The sequence below is a fragment of the Euphorbia lathyris genome, chromosome 1, assembly GCF_963576675.1.
Source record: "Euphorbia lathyris chromosome 1, ddEupLath1.1, whole genome shotgun sequence".
In the NCBI taxonomy this organism is placed as follows: Eukaryota; Viridiplantae; Streptophyta; class Magnoliopsida; order Malpighiales; family Euphorbiaceae; genus Euphorbia; species Euphorbia lathyris.
In genome coordinates, this window is record NC_088910.1 from 103,759,943 (window position 1) to 103,776,718 (window position 16,776).

The following is a 16,776-nucleotide window of genomic DNA, read 5'->3' on the forward strand; positions in this document are numbered from 1 at the left end:
TGACGGCAGAGAATTCTTGTTCCAAATACAAGGCACGTGAATTTTTGTTGTCGGAAAAGATATCTTCGAGACGGTTCCAGGCTTGAGCAGAGGTAGAGTTAATTTCAATGATCGTATTGAGTAAATCATTAGAAATAGTGCCATAAATCCATTGAAGGACGATAGCGTCGATGCGAGACCATAGACCGAGGTCTTTAGATTTCATCACATAAGAGGAGGATTCAGATTTATCATCACAGGATGGGATTATGTGGTCAAGAACCATGAATTCTTTGGCGTGAATTTTGAACAGTTCTGCCCATGTTGTGTATTGGCTCTTTTCAATGGTAAGGGTTTCCTTGATAAAAGAGGAGATGTTGGATACAGTAAGCGCAGGATGGATTGGGATGGGAGAGGATTTGTCTGTCATTGTGAGAATACAGAGCAGGGAAAGGAGAAGAAGCTGCCGAAATAGCAGTAGGAAATCGGCCAGGAAGGGAAACGAAGGAACTTAGGAAGAAGAGTTCTAATAGACTCGTGATACCATGAAAGAATCTGAACTGATGGGTATTCTCATTGACAGGTATTGTTTAAATACAGGATTGTTACAACTGTCAGTTCCTATAAACTAGGAAGAGATAATTACAAATTAAATGGAATATCAACAGAATATATTTACATATCTATCAATAGGTACGTAATTGATTACTCATTCTCTCCTACTAAACTGCTTTTAAGTTGGTATCCTACACTAACTTAAGCACCAGAGAGGGTTTCCCAGACTCCGACCCCTGTCTGACTGTTTAGTGTGTTCTCAGGTCACTAGAAGCTGTTTACAAGGAAGATTCTGGTATTCCGATATCAAGGTAAATGCCTTAACTTTGTTAAAATGATGATATGATAGTAGGATATTTAAGGGAAAAAAAAATTCTCTCTTCTTCTCCTTCACTTTTTTTTGGAATTGGGATTCTAGTTCTGTTCTTGAAATTTTAGCGATTCTAGAATCCAGAACGTTGAATTTTTTTCAGCATTTTGGAATTTCTTGAACGCTGACATCGTCTTGGAATTTCCATAGAATACTGAAATTTTAAGAATTCTAAAAATTTCAGAATGCTAGAAGAAGAAAGGGGAAAGATATAGAGAACTATTTTTAATATTGATTTTAACATTTTAAAGTTAAAAGTAAAAAAGTAAAATTTTTCAAAATATCATAGTTTTTTAACGGAGTTAAAATATTTGTCTTGATTTTGTTAACGACAGAAACCATAAAGTTTGTTTTATAATAAAAAACCTCACACATACCGATATATAAAAACGTGAAACCACATCAATTTTATTTAAAATTAACTCTAAATATTAAGAACCAAATGTATTACTAAAAGTATGAAGATTAAACCATATCTACTAATAAATTATTTACTTTTTAATAATTAATTGTTTTATTTTGAAATGAATTGAATGATAATAAAAGGAAAATCAAGACATAAAATATTCTTTTCAAAATCTGCAGTGGTCTTCCCGTTCTGGTCCCGTCCCCAAACGATAGGCTACACTGTCATTCATTACCGTTAGCTAACCTTACGACTATTTTCCTTGACCTGGTCGTTGCTTCTTCAGGTCGCCGTTTTTCCGCCGGAAAGTCTTCCATTGTGGTAAATCTTCGCCTTATTCTTCTTCTTGTTGTTAGCATCCTTATATGATCTTTGGTTCTTCAATCATATCTGAAATTTGGCTCCAAGCATTGTATTTAAGACGACCTTTTTCTGCAATTTAAGCTAGGTCATTGTTTATTTTTATTTTGATATGATGTAACAGGAATTCCATAATTGGAAATTTGAGGAGATGTGCCATCAGAATTGTTGTGTGCATTTGTCCGTAGAAGAGGCGATAGCAGCTGATGAAAGTCTTTTAATCTATTGCAAGCCTGTTGAGCTTTATAATATTCTTCACCGTCGTTCTCAATACAATGTAATGTCTGTTTTCCTATTAATTTTAATTTTTTCTTTTAAATTTCCGTCTTTGCTTTTACAGTTTAGTGTCAATCATGGCTTATTTTTTATTGTGACATTTTCTGGATTCGCTTCACGGGCTTGTGCCATTCTGTTATAGATATTCCTGGCATGCTAATCAAGTGCCTTTTGCTTTTGTAGCCTTCTTTTCTTGGAAGATGTTTGCGTTACAAAATAAAAGCAAAGCAGAAAAGGTGTGAACTTTCACCTTAATGGTTTACTAAAAAAAAAGGGCGGCCCGGTCGCATTACGCGTCCCCGCTGAGCGAGGGTCCGGGGAGGGGTCCCACCACAAGGGTGTATTGGGGGCAAGCCTTCCCTTGCCAATTTAATTGGCAAGAGGCCGCTCCTAAGACTCGAACCCGTGACCTCAGGTCACACGGCAACAACGTTTTACCGTTGCGCCAAGGCTCGCCCTCTACCTTAATGGTTTACTAATATCATTTTTTTTCATGGCATTATTTTGTTTTATTTGCATCACCCTTAATTCCAATGGAGGCTGTTGATCGGGATAAAAATCGAGCTAAAAGAAGAGCATGGTTATTGTTTTTTTTTTAAATATCTCCTGAAATAGCATTATGAAGCTTTCTTTATGAATCAAATTGGGAGCTTCTGGAACTACATTCAATTCTCATTTTGTCACATCTTGTTCTCTCGTATAGCCATTGGTCTTGTTGACGGGTTAATATACTTGTCCAGGTTGCCAGGGGGAATTGTGATTTTTAACTATAGAGATTACAGCAACAAACTGCAAAAGACTGAAGGTACCTTGACCTTTTCATGAAGAGTTTCTTTAAACTAATCATTTTTTTTGGGTAATTTGCTGTTATTTGCTGTGTTGGAGTTGTTATAGATAATGGATTTGCTGTTAAAATGTCATACTAGTCGTCTTTGGTTGCTAAGGCTGTATATGCTTAAACGTCTTCATTGAGTTAGGCATTCTTTTCTGATAAACAATGTTAAGTGAAAATGAATTCTTTAATTATTTTTAACTCCATATTTGGCTAGTATATCCCTTATTCTGAATTTGGATGGCAACAGTTGGACTCATGTTTCTAATCTTGACTGGATCTTCATTATTGCTGGTAGTCTGTATTAGCATTTTAAATGGTTCCATTCCTTAACTTGAAAAATCGATGTTCTATGTTTTGAATGCTTTAATAATTCATAAGGTGATCCAAATGTGACTTGACGCTTTTCATGAGTTAAACTTGCCTAGAATGCTCTACAATCTAAACATCATGGGTTAACTCTTCTTATGAGATGGATTATGAAAACTTAGTCAATGGTTGATTGAACTAGGCCAGAGATTGATATAAGATCTACGATTGGGCCTTAATTATAAGCTTGAGCTTTTAGTTCAATTGGTTCCATGATATGGTATCAGAGCCTCTTGGACCAAACGGTTGAGGATTCGAGTCCTGGCAACCTCATTAATTTGTGGAATTCAAACACATGGTGGAATGAGCCTGTGTTGTACACCCTGCAAACCCAGTGGGGGTGTGCCAAAGATTGATATAAGATCTACGATTGGACCTCAAAGGCTAATTACTTTTATTTTGCTTTTTTGATGGCCATGAAATTTAGCTAGTCATTGGCAAGGGGAAGGCTTGCCCCCAGTCCACCCTTGTGGTGGGACCCCTCCCCGGACCCTCGCTCAGCGGGGACGCGTAGTGCACCGGGCCGCCCTTTTTATGGTCCTCTGTTGCTGACCTATATATCGTTTTCATTGACCTTGATAAAGCTTATAGTATAGCACGTAAAGAGCTTTGGGGTGGGTGTTGGAGAAAAACAAGATTCATGTTAGATGTAGCAATGCAACTAAGAACATCTATAATGGAGTTTGCACAATTGTGATTTGAACCTCAAGTGGGGAACCGATGGAATTCCCTATAATGGTTGGATTATGGTAGCAAATACTTAGTAGGATCTAAAGAAGAGAAATGAGAATGATAATGGAAACAAGGGCTTGTATTAATGAAATGCAATAGAACTGTGAATGTTAGATACAAAAAGAGAAAGGTAATCATACTAAGGAATACCCTCCACAGGGACACAACTTCTAATCCCCCTGTCACCACAAGTAATTTCCCAAAAATAACATTATTATTAGATTTATCAGAGGATCTTACAAGCATTAATGAATGGAAAAGAAAAATCCATATGATCAAACCCAACTAGTTAGGACTATGGCTTGGTTGTTATTTTTGTGGAACTACTTGCTATTTATGATGTGCATTGATTGCTCCATATCTCTTGTTTCCTTTATTTTCTCATTTGTAGATCAACAAATTTTGTTAAGCTGACATATAATAATGATGCCTTGATGTATTTCTTAGATTTAGCTTCATAAATTATCATGGGCTTGATATGGGTATTCTCTGATACGAATCACAATCTGTTGTGTCCATAATATAATTTGATTTTATTTACGCTGTTGATGTAGCGCTGTTGGGAATTTGATGAGACTCGTAGTTTGAGAAACAAAGTGAGGAATCATGGGGAAAGATCCTGGGCATATAATATAACTGTAGGCCTCTTGTATTTGTTTAATCCTTCTTTTCATCACTTACTATAGATTTATCTCCCTTAGAATTAGCATCTTATCTAAATTTCTTTCATTAAGGAGTAGAACATGATTAGGAAGCATTAATTGCATTTTTATATTTGCCATATGTTGCGTGCTTTGCTTTATTGAGCTTCTGAGTATTGCTTCCACTTTCTTAACTTACAGTAACTGAAGACTACTCCTGTCCGTTTTGCTCAATGATGTGTATGAACTTTAAGGTGGGTTTTCTATCTGCAAAATATAGCTAGCTATTTATTTTCTTATGTTATTCAGTCCTGATATTGATACTCATGAAATTTAAGGTTCAGTAATGGGCTAAAGAGAAAGGGCCCTAGATCATATTTTTTTTGTTTGCAAATCCACATATCTTTTGTTGGCAAGAATTTGGTTCATACATGTAAAAATTAAATATTTCTTGCCATACACTAATTGTTCATTCTATTGAAAAAATTCCATATTCGCTGACTGATTATAAATTGATGTCGATAATTAAGTTTTGATCCTCTTTACCCGTAAATGAAAATTTAATTGTTATTCACAGGGTCTGCGACACCATTTGTCCTCTTCACATGATCTATTCAACTTCGAGTTCTGGGTTGGTAATAATAATTCATCTCCTTTTGTACATTTAGTGTTTGTAGAAATATAAATGAAGAAGCATTTATTTTGCAGGTGAATGAAGAATACCAAGCAGTGAATGTCTCAGTGAAAGTAGATAGATTTTTATCTGAGGTCCGAACTTTACCCTATCTGTTTTTCCATATAAAGTTCGGAATTTGTTGAATTTCAGAGAGATATGACATTCAAATTAAATCAAATTACTAACCTGTTAACTCAAATTTTATTTCAAATTTTAACTAAAAATTCTTTATTACTTTCTGAGGGACCCATTACATTTTATTTCCAAAAAAATAAATAAAATAATTACCTTCCCTGCATATAAGCAAAGAGCATCAAAGCTTATGTTTCATTTCTCTCTCGTTTTACAACATTTTTTTCCTTGACACATGCTGCATTGAATATTCCGTATGATGAGCATCATACTTGGGCCTTCAAGTTTGGTAGAAGCTTGCATGAATTTGCATAAAAATTATCTTCTAATTTGAACTATACATACAGACTCTTGCAGATGGAGTAGAGCAGAGACAGCAGGCATTCTTCTTCTGGTAGGTCTTAGATAAGATCCACTGTCTCATTTTGTTAAGTAGTAGAAAACCAAAGGTTAACTCAATTTTATGCACAGCTCACGGCCTCGAAAGCGAAAATCCAGAAACCATGATCAAAATGAAAAGCAAATTTGTGTTCAGTTCTTGGAATTGGATTCACCCAAATTACCTGGGGAAGCCAACGGAATTTTGAGGAAGGATGATGGTAATGTTTCTCCACTGCTACCTTTAGGCTTTGTTTGTGTTACCAAATATCATTCAAAAGGAATAAATCAGACCAGCTGTAATTAGTACCAGCTGTATTAGCTGTAATTAGCGTTACAATTAGTATTTAGGTTTTATCTCCTACCCTATATAGGACCCTTGAGGTATATATATATGATATATATTTCATTGAACATAATATACTGAATATAATTATCACAGTAAGTTCAGTTTCAGTTTGGATTAATTCATGAGCAAAAAAAGAAGTTCAATTGAATCAAATTCCATCAAAATGAAAATTTCCAAACTAGGGGTTAATGTTTCTGTTATTAATATTTGAATGTTCCAGTTATGTGCCTTCCAATTTTAATCATACATGAATATGGTGCTTTGTGGATAGTAACACTTGTAAGGTGCAAGTAATTGCTTTATTCTTGGAGGTTGAGTAAAATCCTTTACTGAAGAGAGAAGGATCAAAGGCAGGGAAGGAAAAGATGAGAGCTGATGGAATGTTCCATTTCATTTTCCTTTTGCTGCAGAGGAGGTGGACACAAGATTGCATATGATAGACAACTTTCCAACCTTTGGGAAGAAGGTCTGTGCATTACTAATGATGTAGAGCATGAATTGACATATGAAATACACTGCTTGTATACCAGGAATCCTCCACTCAAAGTTCATTTTCAAGAGGCCATTACCCAGTTGTGTTTCTGCTTATGACATTGAATTGAAAAGGAGAATTTTTATCATCTTCTTTTTGAAATTGATGATCTAGAGGTTTATTGTTATGGTTGCAAACGAAGACTTTTTGCATTGCTCCAGACAAGGACCTAGATAATTGCTAGAAATCCCTTTATAATTTCCTTCCCACAAATTCTATGTGGGATCAGAGGATTGCAAGTCAATCAAATTCCCAGGCAGTTCAAAACATCTGCAGTTAGCTAGATCATTGCTTTCTTCTTATAGCCGTGATAATAGTGAAATTGAATCTGCTGAATTCTTGAATTTGGTTTTCATAACATTTCCACTCTGCATTATTTGAAGGGCTGTAGACTATAGCATTTGTTGGCATGCCCTCTGGTTCTTCTTAAAAAATGCACAGTACCATGTAGCTTGAATTAAGAAAGGGTCCATCTTCAGTTAGAATCATTTATGTTGCTATTAGTATACTTCTTATTTGTTTTGTTTTAGTTGGTTTTCATAACTTTTTCATTCTGCAATATTTGAAATTTAAGGGCTATAGCCTATAACATCTGCTGCCATGTCCTTTGCTACTTCTCAAAAAATGTGCGGTACCACTAAGCTTGAATTAAGAAAGGGTCCATCTTCAGTTAGAACCATTTAAGTTGCTATCAGTATACTGCTTAATGGTTTTGTTTTGATTTTGACAGTCCATGTCCGTGTTGTACCAACCTTGGACACTCAATTGTTCCATGTTGAAAATAATGGATTGTGAATTGTTAGAGATACATCTGTATTTTAGAATAATTTATCTGCTGGATATCCTCCATTCCATCTTCTATTGCTCCTACACTTGGTTCTGTATGGAATTATGGAACGAAATAATGTTTTTCAATTTTAGTGCCTGTCAACTAGTGCTTGTCAATCTATTACTACATCCACAGAGTCAAGTCTGATAATAACTGGATGTGTTGAATCTAGTGTCTTTTCAAATTTTTATTCTGCTAGATGTTTACTTTCTAGTGTTGCTTTACTGGGTTATATAGTGGAATCATTAAATACTGCTTTTTAATCTATTAGTAGATGTGTTCCATCTTTGTTTTCCTCATGGTTGCATGTTTTCTAAACATTCCTGGATTTTAATCTCAACATTAGGACTGCAACTGATGTCCATATTTTAGATGATGTATCTTGTATAGAGATTTACATACTCGATCTTGCATAGGTGAAAATGCTTCCAAGTCATCTTCCAATGAGAAAGATTTGCACAACTCTAGGCACGGAGCAGAAAATTCTGGTGCCTATTATCCTAATGGAACAGAGTTGATGGAACGTGTTGCATCAAGCTCTAATATCCCAGGTGTTTCAATTGCCATGGCTCAATCTTCTGTAGACTTTGAGTGCATTAAATCACAAGTACTGCCTGTTGGGATCCATGTTGCAAAAGCAAGGAAGTTAACTGTGGAACGGTCAGACCCTAAAAAGTATGTTCCACCACTGTACTAATTTATTTGTGCAGTATTCTATTGACTTGTGAAAATACTGTGTTTCCCCTTGAATTTTTATGGAGAAAAGCTTTATCCTCTGGAAATCCTTAGTAATGCCATTGAATGGTTTTTAAGTCACTTTTCAAGGTAGAGATAGAGACCAAATGTGCTTAGTGATTTGTGTGCATCCATTTCCTTTTTGCTGAATAGAGAACCTCTAAGTGCTACGGGATTCTCGACTTGACCCACAATGTGTTTGCATCTTATCTTTAATCTTCATTTTATGGTGGCAAATGACAACGTTATTTCAGATACACTTGATAATCATTGATGCATATGACCATATATTTGTTTCTAACAATAATTTTTCTCTTTGAAGGATGCTTTACCATCCAGTTATTATCATTCTTATATTTGCTGTTTCTTCTGGAACAAAAATTTTCGACCATTGATGCATATGACCATATATTTGTTTCTAACATTAAATGTTCTCTTCAAAGATACTTTGCCATCCAATTATTATTTTTTATTTTATTTTTGCTGTGTCTTTTGGAACAAATTTTTTTGGGCCTGTGCACTCATATAAGAATCTCAGATAGGGCTTTGGTGTTTTAGCTCTTAAGATTTATTTTATGCTAGAAAGAGTAGTATTCTGCTCTGTTCACAAACTCAATTATAGTTTCTGTTGTTTCCCTTAACTATTTTCTCTTTTAGGATGCTAATGTATTATCTATTTTAAATTTCTTTTGCCAGCCGTGCACTCCTGCAGAAGCGACAGTTTTATCATTCTCATAGAGTTCAGGTGATGAATTATCATTTGTCTTAATAGAAAATTTTGCTCTTCTATCTACTTCAAGAAAAATCTCATAAAGAAGATTTATACTGGTGTAGAGAATAAATTTGGTCGACAAGGAAATGAGAACTTGTGAATGATTGTGATGAGAATCAACTCAAAAAAGATAACAATAACAGAGAATAAAAGTATTATTTATAAAGTGAAAATTCAGCGAAGCAGATCAAGTTCTAAAGAAAAAGTAAAACAGATGGCCAAACAAGATAACCAACATCAGAAAGGAATTCTGCTATCCCAAGCCTAATTAACAGAATACTCATCATGCCTCCTACCCTCTAGCCAAAACCCAAGAAATAACTAACTTCTGCTGGTATCAGCAGCCAAGTGGGAGCCTTCTAGAATAGGTTCTCCGTATATTAGGTCCATGGCTCAATTGATTTAACCATGGACCTTTAGCATTATTGGTATCAAAAGGCTCATAACTTCAATAAAGTGGTTCTTAGTTCATATTGGAGCTAGCGAAGTCCTTATATTGCTAAAATTTTGAAGTTGCAATTTGTGTGAAATAGGTTTCAAGAAATAAGTGACTTTTCTAGAAACTTGCAGAAATTTGTGTAATTTAATTATGACCCCCTGTTTCCTTTCTTTTTCACCATCTACCTTAATATATTTACTTCTGTTCTTGAAGCCTATGGCACTAGAACAAGTACTGTCTGATCGAGACAGTGAAGATGAAGTTGATGACGACATAGCGGATTTTGAAGATAGGAGGGTATGCTTGATGATTTTATACATTTTGGCTTTATATGCGTGTTTGTGTTTTAAGATTGTTATTCAGTAGTAGAAATTGTTTTTCCTGCATATTGTATTTTGTGGAACTAGTCAGAGCCTTTTGTCTTGTTAAATTCTCATTGTGGAATCACTCATTGGCTTGCATGACCTGTGCTAGGCAACATTCGGCAAGGCAAAAGCTTAGGTTAGGGCATAAATACTTCTACTTGCAAATTACATGTAGACCAATATTGAGAATCCTGTAATTAAATAACATACTTGTATATATGATGAACTTGCTTTATTATGATTTATCACTAGCGTTGTGTACTAAGTGTACTTTATACTCTTCAAGTTGGACTAATTTCTCATTCATATGGAAACTTGGATCAAATGGGTATAACAATATTTAGAAGAATTCTGTTAGTTAGTTGGACTAATTCATGTTTCCTGAAATTAAACTTTCCTTAGCAAGCTCTACAAAAATGTTAAAAATATTCATGAAGAGATAAAACTATGGGCACTGGATCTCAGCACACCGTGATAGGATTATAAGAACTTCATCTTATTACTAATATTTCTTGTTCATTTAATTTGCGTTCAATTTATTTTACACAAGTTGATCATTGCTACATAATAAGTCAATGTAATTAATGAATAGCATACCTAAGGCTGCTGGTAGGGTCAATATGTCTCTTTGATTGCAGGAGTAATATCAGGAGCTACTTGTATATATATGTGTGTATTGCTCCTAAGTAAAATATATTCATGTAGGCTCTTAATCTATATGGTATCCCATGGATTTCTCTCTATTTCCATGGTCCATAACAATCATTATCAATCTGAAATTATGTCAACTTGAAAACAGAAAGTTTGCAAATCTGTGGAATATTTTCATTCAACCATGTTTTATGTAAGGTCATCATTGCAATAATGAGTATTGTCTATCCCTATACTATCCTATGCGGTGTAAAATTATTGGTTGAACATATTTAACTGGACTTTAACTTGCAATTGCCAGTACTCAATATATTAGTGAAATTTGATTTTAACTTCAACATGAGAAGAATTTTCAATTTCAAAGTGCAAGGAATAATAGTTAACTGTTATGTTTTAGATGCTTGATGACTTTGTGGATGTTAGCAAAGATGAGAAACAATTAATGCATCTGTGGAACTCATTTGTGAGAAAGCAAAGGTAATTGGCATTTCTCAGTTTTTTTTTCTTCTTCCTCTTGGCTCTTTCTCAATCTTTTCAGTTTTATTGTCTGTCTTCTATCTCGATTCTCTTTAGTTTTCGTTAGCTTTTCTTTATTGTCTGATGCTGTTTCATACTAATATGGTTTAAATACTAAAATGATTTGCTTTTTTATTGCGACAGGGTTCTGGCAGATGGACATGTTCCCTGGGCATGCGAAGCATTTTCAAAATTCCACGGACAGCAGCTTGTTAGATCTCCTGCTCTGTTTTGGTATGTTCTGTTTCTTTTTTTTTCTGGTAATTGCGGATTCTGCACAGTGTGTCCGAGCTATTATCTGGCCAGATACTGAAAGTTTTCTGATGATTCAAGAGAATTGTAGTCCTGCTGCGCATAAGCTTCTCTTCTTGTTTACAAAAATCATTGTTATAATGATCAAATTAATTTCTGGTAGTTTATGATTGCTGCAAGTGTCCGTTCCTTCATTAATAAAATAAGATATTTGGGATGATGATGAGTTAGGTGTTGGAGATTATTCATGGTCAAGCTCTGGAACCATGGTCTTCTTGATTCCTGCACTATGAATAACTGCAATGTGATCCTTGATGGATGCCAAGACGCTAAAGCGGATGCTGTGAAAACGGAAAGAGAAGATAACGAGTGACATAACAGTTGGAATATTAACATTCTTTACTGTAAAATAGAAGGGAATTTGGGGCTTCCTTCTATTTGTCAATCCATTCTATCCATAGCCCCACTTTTAATGTAATTCACTACATTTATTTAGTGTCTCAATATGTTGTAGTTATCTGATTTGATATTGATGAATCAATGAATCAGACCATTGTAAAGCTGTTGCTTACATGAATGCATAACATTTGTGTAGAATAACAAGCTCTTTTAATGCTTATCACTGTAAAATGTTGTGGTTCCTTTATGAGGTAATTTATGCAATTACTTTGTTCCTAAATAATGTAATTTTTTTTTGCATCATACTCAACAGGGGGTTAATAATGTGACACTAAACCTTGCTGATTTATGTACCATTACTTGATGTAAATAATAATGAGAAACTTTACTAAATTTAAAGACAAAAGTACCCGTACTAGTAATTTTAGCTTAATTTTTATCGAAACTAAAGGATTTCCATTTATAATTTTTGTTAGTACATATTTACGTAAAAAGAAACAAAAGTAAAGTTGATATTAGTAAAATTGATCTAGGGTTTCTATAAAAATGATTTCCACACTTACAAGTTATGGGGTGTGTGTAAATCTCATCATTATCTCTTAGATTTTTCTTTTTCTTCAATGGTATTTATGTTTACTCGCTTAGTGTGTTTAAGAATGTCAATACTTTCTTTGAAAAAAAAAAAGAATGTCAATACTAATTTTTACTGTTAATTGTTTTTGAAAGCTGATTAATATTTACTATTTAAAATAAATTTAGGGTTAAGGTGCAAAAATACCCCTAACGTTTTGGGTCATGAGCAATTTTACCCCTAACGTCTAAAATGGTGCAATTTTACCCCTAACGTTGGAAGCCAAGAGCAATTTTACCCCTAACGTTAATAAATTGGATCAATTTGAGAAATAATTCATCAAACTGTCTTCTCGGTCATGAATCTTGTTATCTACACTTCATACGTGTGTCATTTTATCAGTAACAAATCACAAACATTCGTTGGGATGTGAAAAAAATAATAAAAAAAAGAAAATATACTGTCTTTTTGTACGGATTAGACAAAAAAATTTTAAAAATATCCAACAAATTTATAAATATTAATCTCAAATTCTATTATTAAATTATAAAAAAACATGAAATCATTTTTTAGAAAGAATTATTATGCAATTGGCGCAGAATAATGAATAAAAATATCTGTGTTTTATATTAGTGTCTGAAATTGACCCAATATATCAACGTTAGGGGTAAAATTGCTCTTGGCTTCCAACGTTAGGGGTAAAATTGCACCATTTTAGACGTTAAGGGTAAAATTGCTCATGGCCCAAAATGTTAGGGGTATTTTTGCACCTTAACCCATAAATTTATAATGAGTTGTTGTTAAGATATAAAGAAACTAATATAAGTATCTCTGAAAAAAAAACCTAATATAAGTATGTCCTAAAACAATATATAAAAACTAAAAAATATTCATAAATAACAATATTCCTGTATGTATATATGTTATCTTTCCCTTCCTGCTCTTAACCAAGCGATCCCTTTTCCTTCTTCTCTTACACAAACCCTAAAACCATGAAACGCTCTGTCGACGAAGTCCCTACCAATGGCAAGAAACCTGTCTTCTAACCAAAGCTCAACGCGAGCAATTGGCACTCGACAGCCGCCAAGAAGAATTCCAGCAGCAGAAAATCCGCCAACAACAGCTTCTCGCTCAACTCCGTTCCTCCGATCCCACCAATACCACTACATATTCCTGTATGTATATATGATATTTTTCCAAAGTTCTCCTAAAAAAGGTTTTTGTGTATAATATTATTTATGTATTAAATATTTGTTTAACAAAATTTATTTATGTATCAAATATTGATTTACTGATCAATGTATCGATTTCCCTCTAGCAAAATCACGCTCATCTCTCTCTCCCTGCCAAATCTCAAATCTTTCCTTCAATCTCTACGATTTTCCACGCTCACCCATCTTCTCATCTTCTTCCTTTCTCTCATCTTCTTCCTTTGAACCTTAACACTAACCATGTCACTGCACGTTCAGAAAACCTTTGAATTTCACTTGCGATTTGAAGTCCAGCAGAAAACCTTAGAATTTGAAGTATGTGAAGGAAGGAGGTTTTGAAGATTTCGGACTGCCTACAACCATAACCCAGACTAATTTCATGTGAGAAAGGAGATTTTGAAGTTAGTAAAAGTGAAGGTACATCATCAGACCACACTTCATCATTTATCACGTAGCCCCTCCCTTTTTATTCATGTTCTTTGATATTTTGTATGTCAATATGGTACATTTTGGATGATTTTAAGAATTGTATCAGTTTAGGTTAATTTGTACAGTTGAGACTGTTATTATGAAGTGTGTTAATGACACAGTGATTTTGGTCAGTCACTGGCGAAAACTACTGGTTAATGACATATATCAATATCATTTTAACTGGTGTTTAAAATTTTGTGGGATATTCGCTTATTATAGGGCGCCATGGAATCATTGATGAAAAAACGGGTCACAAAGTGAGTAAAATTAGTCTGCAGAAATTAGCCATTTTATTTTAAAGCAACCTTAACATAAGGTCTCAATGGCTACGAATACTGATTAAATTGTAGGGAAAGAATATAATCTTATTAATTGTGACTTTTAGGTTAAATTGGATATATTTTGTAATTTTGTGCAGTTTAAGCCTAAATTGATGCTATTTTATACGTGGGGTGTGTAAATTGATACTTTCTAAAAACTTTATGTCTATTTTGGTACCTTGTCCAACGTGGCATGTTAAAAATTGTGACGTGGCATTGAGTTGGCATAACTTTACGGATGACCTGTCACTTTCTATTAGTGAGTTCTATTAGTGAGTCCTAAATCATATATTGGTGCATTTTGGAGGTGGAGTCTAAATCGATTATTTCCAAAAACCTTAGGCCTATTTTGATATCTTACCCCTATTTTTAATCCACTTTTTGAGAAAAATTTAGTTTGAGGCGCTCAGTAAAAAACGATGTCATCAATTGGCCGATCAGATGCGTCCGGCTACTGAGTGATTGGTGGCTTCCATTCTCGGTTAGTCATTGCTCATTGTTTCCTCCATGTTTAGGGTTTTCTTTGGTACCCAATAAGATGTGGGAAAGAAAAATACTGTTTGTAAAAAAATCTCAGAGATATATGCTGCTTGTTGATTGATTGGTTTTATGTAGTGAAATGATTTTCATCTATGAGCCAAAATAGGTTGAACCTTCGCCATTAACCCAGTTCTATAGAATAGCAGAAACTCGTTGAGTTTTGGTTGGAAAAGGGTAAGCTTGTTTTTGTGATCTGAGTAACACTATTAAACATCAGGTCTTCGCAATTCAATCTTAGATGGTTTGATCATTAAGATTTAGGAGCTGAAATCTACTTCTAGAGATTTAAATGCATTCTTTCAACTTAATTAGAGTTTCTGCTTTTATTAATTATTACGATTATACCTGGGAAAAACGCAGATGGACTAAATTGTATTTTTATGATTGATTAGGTTTGAGAAGCTGAAGCTAAAGCTTGGGAATTTGTGGAGACACCATGTTTTCTCATCTGTTATTTGTGCTCTACGTTGTCAGCTTCACTTCAAACTTCTTCAATTTTGTTTATGGAGACATGTCAGTATACTTTACCTTTGAAAAAAAATCTATCTGTTTCCGTGAATTTCTTGCTTACAACGAGATAAAACACTTCTAATTATGCATTTTGTCTTCAAAGTGTAATATGTTTATTGACTAACGATTTCGCAGGGATGACATAAAAGTTTTGACTGTTGGGAAGGAACTGTGGAAGGAAACTCTTCCATTCCAAATGGGTTCTCGTTTTTACCAGTTGCAAGGGCTCAAATCATATAATTGGTATGAAGTGAAGATATCGTATCCAGCTTCTGTATGTGATTCTGTCATTGAAGTCTCAAATCTTCAATTGTTTTGATTGTGAAGTGTTAACATGCATTGTTTATTGAGTAACAGATACCTGCTAGCTTCTCTATCCAACTAAAGAAAGAGGATTTAGACATGGGGATGAATTGGAATAGAAGATTACTCAATACTGAGAAACTGATTTTCAAGACAGATAATCTCACTAGTGAACAGGTTCAGACTTGCTAATATTTGGTTGCATTTATCATGTTATATAGCCAGTTCTGTGTTTGGATTAATTCTTTCTTTTCATTTAATTCTTCTGTTCAGAGGAATTTCCACGTTTTGGTAACCGTGGAGCCTGAGGGGATTGTTGCTCTACCACAGGTGCCTGAGAGGCAGTACATCATGTTCAACATAGGTAATGGATTTATATAAATATCGAGTCATGCGTTCGGGATTATTGTCACTTACTAACTTGTTGAAACTTTAAAATGCAATCTCTACTGTCTGTTAAATCTTTCTATCTCTTGTAAAATTTCTGTTGAAGAAGTTGTTTTGTGTGATCTCATGAGAATCCAATGAATTTTCTTTTTTTCTTCTTTTACTATATTATATTCTAATGTAGTTACTTGTGTGACAGTTTGTGATGAGTTGTTGATGGGCATTCCACACAAGGCTTGGCTGGTTGTGATCTTGGTGCTGGCCTGTTTGGGATTGGCATTCTCCGTTCCTCGTTTTCTTGCGCCATATATGACGTTGAGGAATAAAATATCAAATCAAACCACTTCCAAAGAATCCTGAAAAGATTGCACAAATCGTAGCTTCAAAGCCTTTTGGTGCATTTTGCTGGAGTCACCAAGCTCCAATAATTTATGATCTTCCCTGAAATTCGTTGTGAACATAGTTACAGAATTTATTTGTAATCATAACTTTTAAGGATGAACTCTGTTTTTATGTGACGAAAATCTCCTGTATGCATAGATTACAATTAGCTCAATGCTAGTAAGAATTTTTTTACACATGATTTGTCCTTTTTCTTAGCTTATTCTTTAACCATCTGAATCATTCCTTTCACTCTTGTTATGAAAACGTTACTAGCTTTAAATTTTTTATTACGTGTGTGAATTTCATCGCGAGAAGTTCTATAATGGTCTTATTCTTCTTCAATTTCCATAGTCTACGTGCTGCAACTTTCTACGTTTTCTCTGAGAATTGCTTGCATATAAATGTTGGTTTCAAGTAGCTGTATCAGTTTCCAACTGAATCAACTACTTCTTGTAATATATAAGCTACTGAATATTTTACAAGAAGCTACTGAATATTACAAGTGTTAGAAGATAATATCAGCCTTAAAAGCTT

General features: G+C 34.3%; 2 protein-coding genes across 5 annotated transcripts; both read left to right on the forward strand.

The window, feature by feature from the left end:
- The first annotated feature begins 1,490 nt into the window (after positions 1–1,490).
- LOC136209601 (polycomb group protein EMBRYONIC FLOWER 2-like) lies at positions 1,491–11,858 on the forward strand. Its single transcript, XM_066001121.1, has 15 exons — positions 1,491–1,631; positions 1,795–1,947; positions 2,130–2,182; positions 2,687–2,751; positions 4,722–4,774; positions 5,098–5,151; positions 5,229–5,288; positions 5,676–5,722; positions 5,800–5,927; positions 7,833–8,091; positions 8,848–8,896; positions 9,576–9,659; positions 10,776–10,855; positions 11,039–11,128; positions 11,378–11,858. The coding sequence occupies exons 2-15, from the start codon at positions 1,822–1,824 to the stop codon at positions 11,517–11,519; spliced, it is 1,290 nt and encodes a 429-aa protein (XP_065857193.1). The 5' UTR covers positions 1,491–1,631; positions 1,795–1,821; the 3' UTR covers positions 11,520–11,858.
- A 1,161-nt stretch (positions 11,859–13,019) lies between these two features.
- LOC136209608 (uncharacterized) lies at positions 13,020–16,438 on the forward strand. Of its 4 annotated transcripts, none has more exons than XM_066001140.1 (7): positions 13,020–13,291; positions 13,435–13,744; positions 15,051–15,171; positions 15,304–15,442; positions 15,526–15,648; positions 15,745–15,835; positions 16,058–16,438. In XM_066001140.1, exons 3-7 carry the CDS (start codon positions 15,095–15,097, stop codon positions 16,216–16,218), a joined length of 591 nt encoding a protein of 196 aa, XP_065857212.1. In that variant the 5' UTR covers positions 13,020–13,291; positions 13,435–13,744; positions 15,051–15,094; the 3' UTR covers positions 16,219–16,438. The 4 variants fall into 4 exon arrangements, with proteins under 4 accessions (XP_065857212.1, XP_065857216.1, XP_065857204.1 ...); XM_066001144.1 differs by having other exon boundaries at positions 13,586–13,744; XM_066001132.1 differs by having other exon boundaries at positions 13,020–13,744.
- The last annotated feature ends 338 nt before the right edge of the window (positions 16,439–16,776 follow it).